The 19,654-nt window shown below is 29.0% G+C and overlaps 1 protein-coding gene across 2 annotated transcripts in view; it reads right to left on the minus strand.

Annotated features, from left to right (window-relative positions):
• LOC107442754 (neprilysin-1) overlaps positions 1-19,654 on the minus strand; it is a 99,498-nt gene that overhangs the window by 64,758 nt on the left and 15,086 nt on the right. Inside the window, exons 1-2 of one of the 2 annotated variants that reach the window (XM_087157910.1) lie at positions 14,190-14,385; positions 2,434-2,504 (exon numbers count right to left, since the gene is read on the minus strand). In XM_087157910.1, coding sequence (XP_087014036.1) covers positions 2,434-2,498 — 65 coding nt within the window. In that variant the 5' untranslated portion in view covers positions 2,499-2,504; positions 14,190-14,385. Of the gene's footprint in view, positions 1-2,433; positions 2,505-14,189; positions 14,386-19,654 lie in introns of those variants that run through there. The other variant, XM_087157909.1, reaches the window with a different exon arrangement.

A 19,654-nucleotide genomic window follows, 5' to 3' on the forward strand; every position in this document is an offset into this window, starting at 1 on the left:
ATATGCATTTATGAAATTTTATTCCTATTTCTGCAATAAAGAACTAAATAAATGCCTATGCTTGATTTCAAATACTTATAGCATAAATTAAGACAATTAAAGTAAAGTTAAGAAAATCTGCAGGAATATATATATATATATATATATATATATATATATATATATATATATATATATATATATATATATATATATATATATATATATATATATATATATATATATATATTATACGTTCTCTAAGTTTTATTAGTTATTAGTCTGCGATTGATCCTTTTAACAGCAGGCAAATCATGAAGCGATTCTGCAACCTTGTCTCCGCATTTTATTTTAAAAGAGCAATATACGGCATTTTAGAAATTCTACAGCTTTGCTTTGGTAAAAAAACATCTTTTTTAACGTAGTAAATATTTCACTTGAGTTATTTAGATGTTTATCAAAACATCAAATAATGAATTATAATAAAATATCAGTATTATTTCCCTTTATCAGCTATTCCAAACATTAATTATAAATGACTGAAGATAAGCATGGTATTAATGAAATGTCCATGAAAATTGTAATACGAATCATTAATTACGACGTCTTCATTATGAAAATTTCGTCTCCACTTCACTTTTAGAGATTCCATTGTTAGAGAATAAGCAGCATCCCTTTTAATTTTGAAAGATCATTAATTTTAACATTCAAGCTCTTTTAGAATTACTTTCACGCCCCGCATGAATAATTTTGCACACTCCATTAAGTTGCTATTGTATTATGGTAAACATTTATCTAAACGGTTATTTTCTATTAGACATATAATCGAAAGCAGTTTGCAACAAATTGGAAGCTTTAGTTTAGGACTTATCTTGGTTTAGAACGAAATGGCGATAATTCAGAGTTGGGAAATGTCTAGAGCAACAATGTTCACTCATGCTCATATTTTTACATTGAAATTATTTACTATTTGCACTGACCCGCCAATTTATGTTTAAAGACAATACGATTAAGTCATTATCATGAGGTTAAGCCATTATCAACTCCGTTTTAATTTAAACAACACAAATGGGAGTTGTTTAAGAATTATTAACCTGTCTTGGTAATTAAAATATCGTGTTCCATTCGAAAATTGATAAATTATAACATAAACTTCCTTTTTTTTATTCTATTGGATATATATATATATATATATATATATATAGACTTCTATTTAACGAACTTCCATTTTGGAAATTTCGTCACAAAATAACTTCCAAATAGCGAAGTGAATTTTCTATTTTACGAACTTTTCATTGATTTCCACTTTCCCTATTTTCTAAAATATTTCAGAACATTTCAAACTTGTTAACGCATTTTATGGTGGAAATGACCTTGAATTAATCTTCGAAGCCACTGCTTTATGTAATGTTTTACTGCTTTCTCTAAAAGTTATTTTATAGAAAGCAGTAAAATCCCTTTCTTTTTTGTTTACATTTCAAACGAAAAACACAGTTCATATTAACGGATTTTATCAGTAGCAATTAAACTTAAGAACGCACGTGGTAATGTATGTTTAAAGTTACTTTTGTAATAAATGCATCTATAATTTTATACATAAATTTAGATCTTTTTTTTAAAAGTGAAAACGTATGTAGCATAATAGTGTAACACTGGATAATGTCATACTCTATTCTTGCTTTCCATGCAAATTTCTTTTATGATTAAGATTTATAAAATAAATAGTAGATACTAGTTTACAAGATAACGGTGCATCACTCAATGCCTAGTGTTTATGAATTTAAAACCTGTTTTGTGTTGTTTAAGTACCTTAGAAGGTGATTATCAATTCAACGAATTTTCCATATAACGAACTTATTATCGATATTTAGCGACTTTGTTAAATAGAGATCCAAATGTATATATATATAAAAAGTCAATATCTCAAGTTTTTATTATATTTTCAAACGGCTTTTATTTGAATTGAATGACTTACAAGAAAACCGTATCTGAATACCTTTCACATTTACCCTTTTGCATAAATAGTTACTAAGTATTACAAAAATATTGACGATAAATTGCAGGGAAGAATCTTTCATGTTTATGCAGATTTATAAGCTCTACTTCCTAGCTTGGATAGATTAATTTCAGTCTGCTAGCACTAAGATAAGGTGCAACACACTTTTAAAAGCTTTTCTTAAACATTTCATTAAAGCGGTGCACTCAAGGGCTGATAGCGAAACGTCACATTTTCAGCAGCATTTACCCTGCTTTTCCATTAATGACTCGCAGTGAGCTTTAAGCTGGTTTATGTTACTATCGCTTGTCCTGAGGGATTTAATCTCAGAAGTCACCCTTCATTTCTTCCGCTCTGCGAAGCTCCTTTTAAATGCCCTCGAGTGTAAGATTTACCTTACCACTAAATTAGATTTTCATTCCAGAGCGCGTACAAAATTCTATTTAAGATTTTCTCACCTGGATGTATTTGGTTCTCCGCGCATGGCAACGGTTACAGCATCTGTCGCTGTTTTGGTCGTCATGGCGGCCTGAAAAGTAGAGGAAGAAAAAAATGTAGACTTAAAATCTAATAAATCCTGTAAATATATTTTTAGACAGCAACCAGTATTTACATAATTGCGAGGTAGTTCCAATTTTTTTTTGAACACTTTTATTTGAATATTTAAAGTGGTAGTAAATTTTAAGATTTAATATTTTATTATTGATTTAAATTAATTTTAATTTAATTTCGAACGATTTTTTGACACATCTACATAAAAACAATTTAAACACTTGTATGAAACCTTTCAATTGTTCTTAGAAATTTTTAAATGCATGCAAAATTGAAAAATTTAAGATTAATTTAAATTGTTATTTGCTACCATTCTAAATATTCTGGGTAGGCAGTACATCCAGGTTGGTAGCTATGGTATTTAAATAGCTAAAAATGAAATAGTTTTTTATTTTTATTTTATGTGTATGTATTTTGATCACTTGAATTTCTTGATCAACTGTCTTATAATGATCTTAATGAACAAATATCAAATTTGGAAAAGAACTTAATTCCCACTTTATAAGGTGTCCACTTGTCTAAATGGACCATTTAAGAGTTGTCCCAACGTTGATCGACCAAACAAGCTTCACTATATTTACATATATAGATAAGACTCTGCAACATGATCAGTCATACTTCTCCGACCCCACTGAACCGATTAATTTCAATTTTTTTTAGCCTTTGACTACGAATTTTAAAACAGGATTTTTTTTGTCTTGTTTATTATTCAAAGGGACAAAATAGGTCACAAATAAGGCAAATTCAGTATTTGGGATTTTTCTGACAAGCGGTTATCAATTTAGAGGTTGAGACATATATGACCCAGCCGTACTTAATGGTGGCATATATATGCGCCACTTGTGATCGACTTACTACAAGCACATCTTTCATTGCGGAAAAATTTATTATATGAACTTTTTTTTTTTTACATGGTATGATACAGGGTGAAACAATCTTTACATAAACCGACATTACACATTGGACAACTCATATTTGTTCATTTTTCTATGTTCATTTGAGAAAATATGAATAAAATATTAATGGGCATAACAATCCCAATGAAGAATACGAGTGGGATATATCTGTCCCAATGAAGAATACTAGTGGGATATATCTGTCCCAGCGCAAAATCACAATGCTATTTCATGCAAGACATTCTTTAGCACCATCTAGGAGATATTTGACACATGAAACACGTATACTTGGTTCGACTCTACGACTGGGACATATTACAATGAGTTTCTAAATGCTTTTTATCCCATTAGTAGCATTTAAACATTTGTTGGGACAAATGAGTTCCGTTAGTAGTCAAAGGGTTAAATCTTTTAATATGGTATTCTCTATAATGCGACACATAATATTTAAGAAATTAATTATTGAAAAAATATTGTTATTGATAACATTAAAATAATCTACATTAAAAAGTTTTTTTTTTTTTTTAACATCAAAGAATTTTACATAATCTTTACTTATTAATTGTGAAAAAAAAATCTAGAAGAAAACAAATATACTCCAGAGTTGTGCGTTACCTGATTCATCTGTGCTGTTTTTTACGACCAATATAACGAGAACAAAATACCTAAAATAATGTCTCAGAGTCCTCAATACATTTCGCCAATTAATAATGCGATGTATTATCAAAATTGATAATTTATAAATAAGTTAATGGATCTTATTAATTTCAAGATTTTAAATATTTTAATATGTTATTTAATGTTACAAAATTAATTAAAGTATTACAAAAACTCGAGCCATTTATGACAGTCGTATATCCAGAGATGTCTTAACTAAAAATATAGAATGTGATAAAAACTCAATTCCTTTTTATTTATAAATAATTCAATCATAACTACCAGTATGACTTACGTTTCAAATAATTCATATTCAAAAATAAAGCAAAAGATAAGAGCCCACCATTTTAGATGCATGCAACCCAGATCCAAACAACCCATATGGAGAGGTAAAAGGCCCCTACGGGGCCTAAAGGCCTCGAGCAACATAAGACGACGACGACGAGATAAGAGCCCTCAACCACGGGTAAGTACTTCGCCAATAACCAGATCAAGTCGAGTCTGAATTAACTTTCAATCGTGAACTAAACAATAATATGAGAGAAAAAGTTGCTAGTTTTAACCTCTAATCTCGTTTAATAATTATGATTTGAATTTTATTAATCACCACATTTCGTATTTTTAATCGCCAGTAGCATGACATTATATAGCGTTACGTCTAACTCACCTTAACTAGCTAAAAAGAGCCTGGACAGGAAATTCCCCATCCCTTAGAACAGACTGCGAACTTTTTAAGGCGTGGTTCGCTCATGAGTGTTAAGAGATTGATTTTGTTTTTAAATTTCAATCTATATAAGAGAATAAACGGTGCTTAAAAACGCTAGTTTCATCTTTAGAAACCTGACGATTTCAGTTCATTTTCTACAGAAGTGTTAGAAAGGCTGACTCTGTTAGATTATCGTCTTTAACTTCGGGCTAGGCCGGCCAACGTACTCAAGAAACTAAAAAAAAAAAAAAAAAAAAAAAAAAAAACTGGAAAATACATAAAAGCAACATAAAAGTGGAAGAAAAATCTCTGTACGATTATTTGAAAACTATTTTTTTCTTTATGTTACATATTTATAGTAGCCACTTTACCCGAAAATTTAGTTTTTATGTATAAAATAGTGGTTATATACATATAGTTTTATATTAAATTCTAAAATAAATAGTTTGGTTTAAAATGTTTTTGACCAACATCGCATATAAATAATTTAAACATACATAGTTATTCAAGATTTGATGTTCATTTTAGCAATTTATTTATGAAAGCATAATTTCCAACTTATTAGGAATTTCCGTAGTTTCTGAAAATATATCTCCTTACATTAGCAAAAGGTAATTCGCATTAATATTTTATTAAATTAGAATAAAAAGAATTTTTTCTGGACATAAAAATTTTAAAACATTTATAAAAGGCCAGGTAGACAAGTGAGGTCATACTTTTAAGTCTTAAGAAAATTTTTACAAAAATTCAATTTATTATGAAAATGCGAACTTTAATTCACTACTACAAGGAAACATATTTCGAAATAGCCTGAAAGCGGAGATTTCCGTATCGTTATCTGTGGCAGAAAAATCGCCAAGTTTTAGCAAATTCCGGGTAGTGGCCAGCTAGAAATTAAAAAAAAAAAAAAAAAAAAAAAAAAAAAAAAAAAAAAAAAAAAAAACAGTAACTAACACGAAAGGTATAACTCGTATCCACCTCCAGGCAAACATCGAATTTTTTTTAATTTGCAAATTTAAAATATATTTGGCACCTTGGCGATTGTAGTTGGCGTGACAGATCACGATACGGAAATATCCCCACCTAAAATGTTGGACTGCATATATACGAGTGTAATTAGGAAAAACGTTCCTCAAAAAGTGTAAATGCTGCCATACTGTGAAGAACTAGAACTTCAGGGCTTGCACTTATAACAGTTTTTTGAGGTATTTACAGTTAAATAAATCGGGTTAATTTAAAACATTTTCAGTATTTATTTTATAGCAGTATATTTTTTCTTAACCAATCACAGAGCTTTGTGTCTAAATTCTTAATGTTAGCTTATATTTCAGCGATGAGGAAAAAATGAAAGAAAGCATCCAAATAACATTCACAAGTAAGTTCAGTGATCTTTTGTGAAAAAAGAGGGATATAAAAATTCCTTTAACTTATGGGGTGCCATTTATCCAGCAAAAATAAATCAGTGATAAGGTTTTATAGCTTATCGTTCGATCTGGCTACTATTATGACTTAACGCCGTATTGGGCTGTAATAATATCTATACTATTTCCACTCGCGTTTTCTGAGTCAGGGATATTGCAGAAATTTTATGGCGAATAGGGAACACTTAACGCTGTCGCCTTACTATTTTTACAGCTTTCCTGGTCATAAGTTTTTGAAAACGATCTAACAATTTAAGATAAAGATTTCAAAATAAAAATATTTAAAGTGATAGCTTCTACTTCCTTATTTTGAAAAAGTTATAATTGAAAACACATTTGTTAAGCAAATACTTTAAAATCCTAATTTTTAGGGGAAAAAATCTCTTCAAAATAAAAATAAAAAACTAATTTAATAATTTTTACAGCTTTCCTGGTCATAAATAAGTATTTGAAGACGATCTAACAATTTCAGATAAAGATTTGAAAATAAAATATTTAAAGTGATAGTTTTTTTTTATATCTTATTTTGAAGAAATTATAATTGAAAACATGTTTCTTAAGCAGTTACTTTGAAATTCTAATTTTGAAGGAGGGAAATCACTTTAAAGTAAAAAATCTAATTTAATAACTTTTACAGCTTTCCTGGTCATAAGTTATAGAAAACAATCTAACAATTTAAGATAAAGATTTCAAAATAAAAATATTTGAAGTTATAGTTTTTACTGTCTTATTTTGAAGAAGTTTTAATTGAAAAAGTATTTCTTAAACAAATACTTTGAAATCTTATTTTTTGGAGAAAAAAATCCCTTTAAAGTAAAAAAAAAAACTAATTTAATAAACAAGACGTTTCTAAACTCCGATCTGTTACGTATAAGAAAGACATAATAACTTAGTAAAAACAAATACGTACTACCCTTATTTATAGAGGTGTTTTTCACATATAGACCCACATAGTAGCTAGACATTGATGGGTAAAAGTAGTAAATTATACTATGAAATTCCTGAAAACAATAGCGCGAATTACCTTTGCACACTTTCCAGAACAGAGAATTTCGATTGAAAATTTTAGTGAATAACACTAACACTGAAGCCGTAAGTTGTATCTTTTAGTTTCTTTAAATGTAAAGCACCCTAAATTAATATCCCTTAATTGTTTCTCTCGAATCAGTTTAAATAAAAAGATGTTTTCTTGCGTCAACATTCTAAACTCTAACTTAAGTTCTAACATTCTAAACCCTAATTTTTCAGCACATGAAAACTCCATCATTATACAACTGTCAAGTCTTTTGCATTTGCTTAAACTGTTTCGATAGAGTGGGGGACAAAATCATTGTAAATCCCATTTATTAAATTAAAAATAAAGGAATAGGGCTAAAAATTTAGAATCACTTCAAGACAAAAGAAGTTGGCATGTATGCTAAGAAGTTAATGTTGGTTCTTGATTCAATAAAATTAATTTAAAAATACCTTAACAAATGTTTAATTAGAAATTATTATTTTAAGTTTCAGTTATAACTTGATGGTCAATGCATCAGCATTTCCAAGACGAATGGGTAAAGTATCCCAATTATATCTTCGTGTCCATCTTCAAGTTTCAGCAAGAGACCTTTCTTGACACTTAAGCGTAACGGTCTCACCTTTTCACCAAACGCTGTATAGCAGGTGTTTCCAACTTACATGTGACCGGGAGCCGCAATTAAAAACACCAGTCAAATGGCGGGCCGCAACTTAATCAAAATTTTATATAGGACTCTTATGTTTGAAGGAACATTAAATATTACTGTCAGATTTTTATCAAAGTTTTTTTAATATTAAAAAAGGAAAATTACAAGCATTAAAAATAATGCTTGTTACGTATCACTTTTAATCTTCTCTTAATCTGAAACTTTGTGACAAGATTTTGTTTTCTTTTAAATTTAATTCTGTGATACATTAAAAAATTTTCGACTTTTTAGGAATTATAGCAACAACAAAAAATTTTCGAGCATCTGAAATTAAAGTTCTTTTACTTTTCTGCTCATGCGATATTCAATTCAAGGAATTTAAATAAAACATAATATTCATTCCCTCGTTTCAAAATTTACAAATGTAAATAATTTCGTCCAAAATGAGTGGTTTCAAAAAGTTAAATGGGAGAATTTCTACGAGAAAATTTCTGATACGCACATGCTAAATTATATTCAAAAAATATTTTAAAAAAACGAAATAAAAAAGAGCAACATACACGATTATTTTTGTATTTGAATAAATATTTTCTTGGATGCAAATAAATTTCCTGAGAAATACATTTTTTTACACCGTTGGTATGTTAAATTTCACAGAAACGAAGAAATTAGGTTTTTTAAAACGGAAGAAAAGTATTTTAAACCCATATAGATTTTTTACGAAAATTGTCCTAAAAAAAACGACAACTAATATAATTTAGTTTGCGGGCCACAAAAAAAAAAGGCTTCTGGCCGGATCCGCCCCGCTGGCTGCCAGTTGGTAACCACTGTTCTATAATCTATAGGTAGGGACTTCGAATCTCATTGAAACTTTGCATTCACATTTGTGGTTTTTTTCTCTAACTCGTGCTATTTGTTAACTTGACAAGGACCTATAAGCCGTACTATGTATGCGCATAGCTGCCAACCCGGAAGTCCTAGCTTCCCGTGGTCTGGAAAAATTTTTAAGTATAGCAAAAATTAGATAAATATAGATGTTTTAAGATATCAATAAACAATTAACTTGAAGGAAATATATATGGGTGCACAAAAAGAAACTAACTAGGAATTTTCGTTATTCTCAGATGAAAGATGAATTTAAGCATTTTCCAGTCTTGAAAAATCTTAGCTACCCTCATTTATTCTACTGTTTCGACTTTTACAGGAAAAACTTAATCTACCACACATTTCCAGAATTCCCACCATAGTGGGAACCCCGCATTTAGCAATCAATAGATATCTTATTTTGTTTAATTTAGACCGTTATTAATAACATCTCTATACAAAGCGGAAAAGTTGATTAATTAACTAATTTATAATTTAATTTACTTCTCAGTTTAACTTTAAGGATAATTGATTCACCTTTCATGGATCAATTTTAACGAAACTAAAACTTTATACTTTCTAAAACGGAAAAAAGCAAAAACTGGTAAGTAAATTATTTAATTCTAGTTTTTTTTCAAGGAGAACAAAATATTCATGACTACCTAGATTTTTTCTTAACAGTTTAAAGATAATTAAAAATAGTAGGAAAAGTTACTTCACCTACAGACAAACTTTAATGGCAATAATTTTGTCACACTAACAAGGTAGAATACTAATAATAAATGAATTGAATTACCAATCTTCATTGCATTAAACAGTAGGCTTGAATGGATCAAAACTGTTGGATATGTTTTAGACCGAAAGTTCTATAGTTGACTTTTTATAAATACTTTAATAAACAGTCGAAATAAAAACTGGTAGTAAGCTTTTCATTAAATATCATTTATTTATTCCTCATTTAGGTGATTATCAAATTTTATACCTCCCTACATTATCATTTATATAATATGATACTTATCATTTAACAATCGAATTATTTCATTTACAAAATAAAGATTATGATAATGATTTTTACATGAAAACGAAATCAGGTTTCAAAGGACTTAAATTGATTTCAAACATTACTAAAATTAAATTTTACAATATTATTTTAGGTTAACAAAATCCTTGCTAAAAGGTTTAGTCCCATTTATATCTTGTTTGACTTGATAAGGCTTTTCTTTTTGGAAGACACAAATGCTTTAATAATTGAGAAACCAAATGTTCATATAGTTTCGCCAAAGCTTCACTCATTTTTTATGCATTTTATGTAGGAGAAAGACTAGATAGACCAGATAAATTCGAAAACCTGTTGGAACTAAGATTAATCAAAATATAGATTATGTTGGTATAATATATCCTCTCTGAAAAATCATAGATGTACTAGTTATTTTTAAAAAGGATTTTTTTTTTCTAGATAAAGTCATACCACTTTGTTTTTCTCCACTAGTTGGGTAAAACTGGATAAGCATCTTAACTCTATGGGAAATTTAGAAATACAAGAATTTCAATGAAAAAGTTTCTATTTTATACGACAATGGGATACCTGCAAGTGACGTAGTGTGGGTGTCTCGATTCTGATTGGTTGTTGAAGCGTGGCATTTGTATACTTTAGCAACTGTTCTTTTCATTCTATTTCGAGTAAGCTAAGCCCGTCAAGAAACAATTATCTTATGTAACACAGCCTATATTCTTTCACAAACATTTCAATTCTGTCACTATATATTTCTTGCTTAACACAAAGGCAGGCACGAAGCCATGTAAGACATAAACAAACTAATTATGCATCAAAGTTGCCAGGTTCACAAAGCGAATATATATCGCGGGCACAATAAAATATATGAATAAATAATACATCTAAGGGAACGAAATAGACGAGGGAGAGTTATATTTCAACTAATTCCATACTGCTCTGTATTTAATGATCTTGTGATTAATTAGCATTCTAACTTATGTAGAGAAACTTAGCTCAAGTTTAATACGCCATTTTGCTGACAAACATTAGCTGGCGCTGACGTCATAGGTCACGTGTGTGGGTATGGGAGGTCTTCTTATTGAAGAGTAAGTACCCAATTTGAGAAAATTGATAATGTAATTTCCGTGTGATGTAGTCAAGAGAAGGACAATTGTTCCGGGTTAAGAAGCTGCAGAATCTGATCAAAATTCTTCACAAAAATATTGAGTTTATTAATGTTTTTGTTCGAAATAAAATGACAGAGAATTTCTTTATATTCATGTTTCACACTAGGTTTACGGGACACGTCATTTTGAAGCATTTCGAATTTTATAAGGAAAATTACAAAACCAGTTATCATTTTTATTTTTATCTCTTGTAATGGCTTTTATCCATTGATCGAGGTAAATTCATATTGAAGTCTATTTTCTTCAAAAGCGTTCAAATATTGAAATTCTCTTTGTGGTATACCTATCTCTACAGATATGCGTCAATTTGACGCTATCGTAATTTAGACAAAATTTTGAGTAAACATGCAAACATCACATCAATAATAAGTAGGAATGTACCGACAATACTTCGATGCGTTATCTCAAATGAAAAAAGCGATAAACAACTGTTGCCGATAAGTAATAATAGAAAAAACAAACGCAGAATGTCAATTGATGTCAGAGTGTCAGATTTTGAAGATTTCAGTTGCTTAGTTCGAGTATTGAAAAATAAAATGCTAGAATATTTCATAATTATATCTCATAATTACATTGCTTTCTAAGTGCAGCGATGCCAACTGCTCCGGACACGCCAAAATAATAAAAAAAAGAAAGAAAAAGGTAAATAAATAGTAAGTAAATTTTGCAAATATAAAGTGGTGAATTGTATAAACCTACGAATTATTTAAAAATAGTGGTGAATGAAAATCTAATAAATTGATTTTATTAAACCAAGAATCACAATTGATAAACCACCACTTTAAAATATATATTTGCTGCCCGGAGCAAGTTAGTAAATCTCTGTAAGTGCTGTTATATGTATTCGTTCATGCGTCAAATTGACGCGTGTTCGTAGAGATAAGTAGTATATAAGAAACGTCCGTAAACCTAGTGTTAAATAACGATTTTGTATTAAGGGTCTTCAAAAATTACACTAAATACAAAAAAAAAAAGGTTTCTCATGCCTTAGAGAACGGAACCGCAAAAAATTTTGTCCTGGGGTACGTAAAACCTTTGCTCAACCTGAGTTATAGCTATCTTCTTCCTCTGCCGCGTTGCAGCTTTCTTCAGCCCAGCATAGAATCGTATCAAAGTAAGGACACCGGGCCAAGTTGTACGCGGTCTTAGCAAACGAGCAAAGACTAACTAATCAAAACAAACAGTGCTACTATTGGACTAAATTCTCATTGCTTGTAAGGATACGGATCTTTAGCAAATGTATAATAAGTTGAACTAAAAATAAACTTTTTACTGTAAAGATCAATAAGTAAGGTATAGCAGTGATGGCTCAGGGGATAGAGCTTTTCCATTCCAATGAGGTGAATCGGGTTCGAATCCCAGCGATAGATACGAATTCCGCATCCGGCTTGCACCGACCGCAGTGCTGCCGTAAATTATCCTAAGTGATAGACGGATCATGGATTAGAGTCCCCTTGCCGTCAGGCTAACCGTGGGAGGTTTTCGTTTTTCCTTCTCCATATAACACAAATGCGGGTTAGTTCCATCAAAAAGTCCTCCACGAAGGTGAATTTCTTCCAATACTTGGGTTCTCTTGCCTTCTGGATTGGGTTCGAAATTGCAAGACTACGGAATTGAACATTAGTAGTCGTAAACCACCTAAAAATTTAGGTCAGCTGTTCAATGACGGTTATAAAATTAACTAAGTAAGGTAGCTTTAAAGGAGAACATAAGGAAGTTGGCATAGCTTAGCTACACAGACGGCATAAATTAATAAATAACAGCGTGGTTAGTCCTCCTTCTTGATTAGTAAAGTGTAATTCAGAATTTGTTTACTAGAAAACAGAACTAATTACCACACAATCGAGGTAACCAATTTTACTTCACCGCTCGCTCTTACCCTTACTTCTCTATATCTTAAAAATAATTCTAAATCATATTTGAAGAGAGTATAAATTTTCGACTACTTTAAATACTTAATTAAAATTTCAACTTATCTGCCAAGTCTGCACAAGTGCAGAGTTGAATTTATTTTATGTTCATAAAAGAGTTTTATTAAGTAAAAACATTTTCGAAATACGCATCACTCATTAAAAGTAACAATTTTTTAAACACAATTATTTTAAATCGTGATTTTCATTATACTATTGTTTTAAATAAGGATATCATTTAAGTAGCATGCTTAACACACCTAACTTAAAAACGTTATTTCATTGCATGGGGAAATCTCTGACTTATTGCAATATTTATTATAAATTTTAAAAGCCGTAAAAGTGACAAAAGGCTGTTACAAATAATCTATAAATTTTTTAGTCAATGCACTAATGTTGAAAAATGTTATACTATGACATTCATTTTTAAATTTATAGTCATCCAAAATGTAAAACTATTTTTCTTTTCTTTTTACATATCTTTATAAAATATTTTAGGTATAAATAATTCAAATTCAGAACAAAACAATCAACTTCGTTAATACGTTTATACGGTATTTACATAATGCAACAAAAGTATAAGTCTTACTCTTATCAATGAAAAATAACTTTTGATATATAACGTGATTTATTCTAGATTTATTTATTTTATTTTTTTTTTTTTTTTTTGCAATTTCTTTTCCAATTTCTTGCAACAAACTATATGAATGCTTAAGAATCTTTTTTAACGTCTGTTAAATTTTTATAAAATGAAAAAAGTTTAAAAAAACTTGACAGCAGATAGATAAATTATATTTTAGATTACAAAGTTAAAAAAAATCTTTAGACAAAATTTGGTGAAGAAGAGAATTAAAATTATCCTTTGCAAAAGTTGGTAAAATTGTAAAGAATATCGTAATATTACAAAATAATATTTGTTAATTCCAATATATATTTACTTCCAATATTGTTCATTCCAATATTTATTTACTTCCAATACTGTTAATTCCAATATTTATTAATTCCATTAATATTTGCAACTGTAGCAAACGATTTTTAATGAAAATGAATTTCGAGAAACTTTTTGGCAACAGGTAGGTAAATTTTATTTTGAATAATAAAATAAATCAAGCTTTAGACCATACTTGAAGAGAAGGCGAAATAAACATTATCTTTTTGAAAAACTGATTGAATCGCAATTAACGGCATATTATTTCCCATTAATACTTCTAAAATTCTAATTTACGTTTCAATTAAGTCAGATTTTTAAACCAAACGATTTTAAAGAGAACGATCTGCACATGTTTTCTATAATTGACAGCGTACAAGCGCGCTCTCTCTGACAAGCAGGAAAACACATGACTACGTGCGAGATCCTACTTACCAAATAGTTCGTTTCCACTTTCTCAGGAATGACAAGTTCTCATTTCTCCGTGAAAAAACCGTATTCGGGATAGAGCCTAAGAACAGGAGAACCTGGATTTCTGGGCATAGGAAGCTCAACTGGTGGACTAAGAGCGTCGCGGGGGAGGGTAGAACTTTCTCTTTACTCTCATAGGCAGTGAGTTAGGAAATGCTCTAGTCTTGCACTAGGGAGCGCGCACGTCGGCTGTTTCTCTCTCTCCTTTTTTATTCTATTAGAATTCTATTTTTATTTTCTAGGCGCTTCAAAAGCGTCCTAGAGTTCCGAATATAATAAGACGAGAGAACGGTAATTGAAAATGGACTGAAAAGAGTTCGGTAATTAAAATGTGGAAAGGGAAGATAAGAGAAGAGTTGAGAGGTTGTGGGAAGAGTATGTTTAGAATTGTTGAACCTCTTAAGAGTAATTAGAAAAATGCAATTAAACATCTTTTAAATTAGTCCGTGAAAAAGTGTGTTCTTTTCCAGTAAGTAGTTTTCTTGTGACAAGAGCTTTTTTCTGTATAAAACCTTTTTTTCGTCTTGTAATTAATGACAGGAATTTAATATCTGGAGAAAAAAATCGTTTGATTTTCTGTGATGGTCAATACAAGTGGAATTTTAATTCAATAATTTTATCATCTTTAATTTCTTCAACGTGATTTTTATAATTTTAATTATTTTTTTTTAATTTATAAACTTATTGAATTAAAATGTGGAAAGGTATTCCACATTTTAATTCAGTAAGTTTATATTTATAAGTTTATATTTATAAGTTTATATTTTTTCGTTCCTTCCATTAGTATTTAGCAAGAAAAAATTCCCTAAAACACATTATTATACATTATTTATAATTATGCATAAGTATATGAGTTAAATCTTTACTACTTTAAACATTGTGTGAAACTAAATCTTAAGGGTAAATGTCTATAATAAAGTTTAAAATTCTATAATCCATAACACTAAATTTAATTCAGAAATAATAATAAAAAAAGGGTGTTACTTCTGAAAAATTAATACCACGGAATTTTTTCACATAATACTTTGTTTCGTCATTATAAACAATGGTAGCACCCATGAACCCTGAACCCAATGAGTATGTAGGTACAAGTATAAATTTGTACTTTTGCTTCATAAAACCCTTATAACTTCAAAGCCATTCTTCAGACTGCCTTGTGATTAATCTCATTTGATTCAGCATTCGTTAAAAGCATCCATCGGAAGCAATACCTCAGTTAACTGAATTTCAAACCTCCTCCCTTATTTCCCTCAAAAATGAAGGAACGGTACAAAAAATAGCAAAAGTTTTAAAGTATCATTTCTAAGGACATAAAAAAGCTTTCTTTGTAAAAAAAAGTTTTGGGTATCAGTTTTTCCGATGAAAAAGTCAAATTTTATTTACTGAACAAATTATATTGTGGTGTGAAGGCAAAACTTGAAAGAAGCAAATCTATACATAAAATAAAATAAGGAATTTGCGAGTGTATGTGTCTGTACATACCGAATTACGGAAATATCCTTAGCTCTAAAAATGCGAATCTTATCAAACAATGTCTCTTTTTTCAAACAATTAAAAGCTGGTTACTCAAATTTTTCATTCTTAGCACTTACGATTGGACTAGTAGAACATCCTTATCAATAAATTATATAAATAATTAAAAATATTTTTTTCTGAAATTGATTGGTTATAATGTTATTTAATCATATTAATAAATACCAGTAGAGATAGTTAAAATTTAGATTTAGTTTATAGGCCAATCTGAAACCACTTTTTTTCCTTAATAGCACTTTCCCCATAACTGTAAAACAGAGCTTCGGAAAAGTAAACGGCTATTCATTAACACAGGTGAGCGATGCGTTTGGTCAACATAGATCGGCGAGAAATACGTTGCTCATGAATTAAACCCATTTTTGTTTTCACCCTGATAATAATCCGGTAATAAAAATACCCATTTTTCTTTTCGGCCCAAAAAATGATTTTGTCATTAAATTTTGTCAGTAGAATTAAATTGTTTTACATAATGTTAAATATAAGGCGACTTTGGGTAACCAGTGGCATATACTTTCACATACCATCTATAAGATTTAAAAATAATATAATTTTACTTATTAATAAGTAGTGGTAGCATATTTCTTTTGAAAAAAAAATATAAATTGTTCTTATGTAACCAGTTTGTCTTTTCCGGATAAGTAGCTGCCTTGCTACTTCATTGCTACGTTATTTTTCACTTTTTTTTTGTTGCACCTTTAATTGGTTTTTATACATTTGATGAGTTCATGATAGAATAAAGGCTTAAAAACTGTTGAGACACTAAACACGGAGACTTATAATTATGTATGATGTAAGGAAATTCTACGAATTATTTATTTCAAATGCAATTTCCAAATAACATTGAAATCAAATTGAAATCTAAATTGTCTCAGGTCCGTGGAAATGTTAATTACAAAAGGAATAGATTGTTTTAAAAAATGTTAAAAACGAAACGATTCAGTTAGCTGTGGCATATTCGTACTGTTTAAACGATATTAAGTTCTCTTGCAGCTTTTCCACTTGATAATAAGAGCGTTTATCGAAATAAATTTATATGTTATCAAATACACATTTCCATGTAGTTTTCCTTTTCACACACATTTAATGTTAAGCGAGTTATTAATGTTTTTTTTCTTATAACAAACTCATGCTTAACAGTACATGGTTACAAGATAGGCTTAAAAGCTTGAGGTGTTAAAAGCTCCCTCTATGGCTTGCGTTAATTTCAAATCAGGTGTTACTCTAATCTTATCCGGTTCATTCTTTCAATATGATGATATCAGTATGTTCTTATATAAATTAATGTAAGTTGAAGCAATTTAATCTAAAAGTTCAAGTGTTCAATCATTTTAGTATCTGAACCATTCACACACAGTAAAAACTTCCACATTTTTTCATTTATTGAAAAAAAATTGTATATCATAAATACCAGTAAAGATTTTATATTGGAATTATTTCTAATTTAAGCACAATGTGTATTTCCATGAAGCAAAACTGCACAGCAGTGTGTATTTTCAGAAGCAACAACGAAATATGTATTTCCTTGGTTGCTAGCATTACATAACATTAAGCAATAACTACATCAGTGATTCTCAACCACTGTGCCGCGGCACTTTTGTGTGCCGCCAAACATTAGAAATGATACAATAAAAATTATAATGCTTTTTTTTAATTATGAGTAAAGTTTAAATTAAAGAAAAGTGTATATATATATATATGTATACTTTTTATAATTTTCCACGCTTTAACAGCGTGAACATCTTAGTCGGCGATTGTATTGTCTCTAACTATCTTAAGATAAGATGGAAGTGTTTAAATTGTATATGACACAGAATTTTAAAAAATGTTGTAAGAGCTAATCATTAAAGTAAGCTATACAATTAATAACAAATTAACAAAGGATAACTAAAATAACAAATATATAAAACGCAAATTAACAAAGGATAACTGACAAAAATTAAGCTAACAATTAATAATTAGCAAAAAAACTAGTTAACAAGAAATCACAAAAAAATAACATTTAATAACTATAGAAAACAAGCTAACAATTAATAACTAGCAAAAAAATAAATAACTGTCACTAACTTATAAAAAAATGGGTCCAAAGAAATAATGAATCCCTTAATAAATGCGCTTTTGAAGTACATATTATTTTATTTCACATTCAAAATTATGATCACAAACTATTTAACACAGTGTAAAATAGGTAATTAACCAACTTTTAATCTAATTTTTTTCATTGTGTGCCGTCAAATTTCGAAATCGTTAAAAGTGTGCAGCAACAAAAAAAAGGTTGAGAATCACTGAACTACATAGTAATGTGAGAGTTTAAGTTAAATAAATTTAAATGTTACAGAATACATATTTCCATACAGATATCCTTTTCACACATTTAATGTTAAGCGAGTTATTAATACACATTTCCATATAGATATCCTTTTTACACATATATTGTAAAGCGAGTTATTAATTTTTTTTTTTTTTTCAAAACAAACTCATGCTTAAAAGTACATGATTACAAAAAAATTTAAAAGCTAATCCCTCTCTGGCTTGCGTTAATTTCAAAGCAGGTGTTAAAGCTTACTCTAATCTTGTCTGATTCATACTTTCAGTATAATAATATCAGTATGTTTCAATTTAAATTAATTAAGTTGAAGCAATTTAATGTAAGTTCAAGTATTCAATCATTTTAGTATCTGAACCATTCACACACAGTAAAAATATAACTTCTATATTTTTTACTTGACTGAAACAATTATATTTCATAAATACCAGTAAAAATTTTAAATTAGAATTTTAAAATTTTTATAAAACTTTTAAAATTATGGAATTTTCTCAGATTAGTGTCATTAATCAAAGAATTACAGGAATTGCTCAAAAATGAAGAAGTGCTCCGCATTCTGTGGGGGATCAACGGGGAAACATTTCGATCCCAGTGAGTTCTATTTTTATTTTCAAGACTCTCAAGTTAAATTCACTGAACTTTTCACAGCAGACTTTTAATTAAGTTAAATTACATTCCAATTTATTTTCTGATATTATAGCCAATTTATGCATATATATTTATCCACTTATGCACGTTAAATTCTTTTGCAAATTCCATTTTATTTAATGATAATGAGCAATATTTCTTTGATAAAATATATTTACTGCATTTTCTCCAAATATGTTATTTTATCATGTATCAAGGTATGATTTATCTATATTCATCAATTATGTCTTTCATTTTTCAAAAATCAATTATTGTACATATCAAATCGTGTTTTATCTTTTATTTTTAATTTAAGTCGACAATCAGTATTTCTATTGTTATGTAAAAACGTCAATTTGTTATATTGAATTTTTTCATTGTTTTATTATTTCACAAGCAAACGGCTTGATTTTTTATGGCTACCACAATGTTTGCCAAATCAATGTATTTTACCTTACTGAATGTCACTTAATGATGAATGGGAGAGGGGCCGCTTCGCGACCCAGGTGCCCAGTTTATTTAAATAAAGAAAGAAATCGTCGAATTATATGTTTTTCAAAGCAATAACGGAATGTGTATTTCCTTGTTTGCTAGAATTAAAGGACATTCTATGTATATAATTTACTAAACTGAGATGAAATAGCTAAATTAAAAATTCATAACTAATTTATATATGTTTTACTAACGTATAAGAATTTATCCTACAACTATAGGGGAGAGTGGGGTCAATTGTAACATTTTTTATTTAATTATTTTTAACCAACAAAAAATCCAATATATTATTTGTATTAATTGACAGACGAGTAAAGTAGACTATCCTCTACTAGATAAAAAATAAATACCTTATTTTAATTGTTATTATATTAGTTATTAAAATTTTTTTGACAGTTTTGCACTTGTTACAATTGTCCCCACCTACGGGGTCAATTGTAACAGTTCATAAATT

Source organism: Parasteatoda tepidariorum, chromosome 2, assembly GCF_982258835.1.
Source record: "Parasteatoda tepidariorum strain Cologne lab strain chromosome 2, Ptep-v5.0, whole genome shotgun sequence".
Lineage (NCBI taxonomy): Eukaryota > Metazoa > Arthropoda > Arachnida > Araneae > Theridiidae > Parasteatoda > Parasteatoda tepidariorum.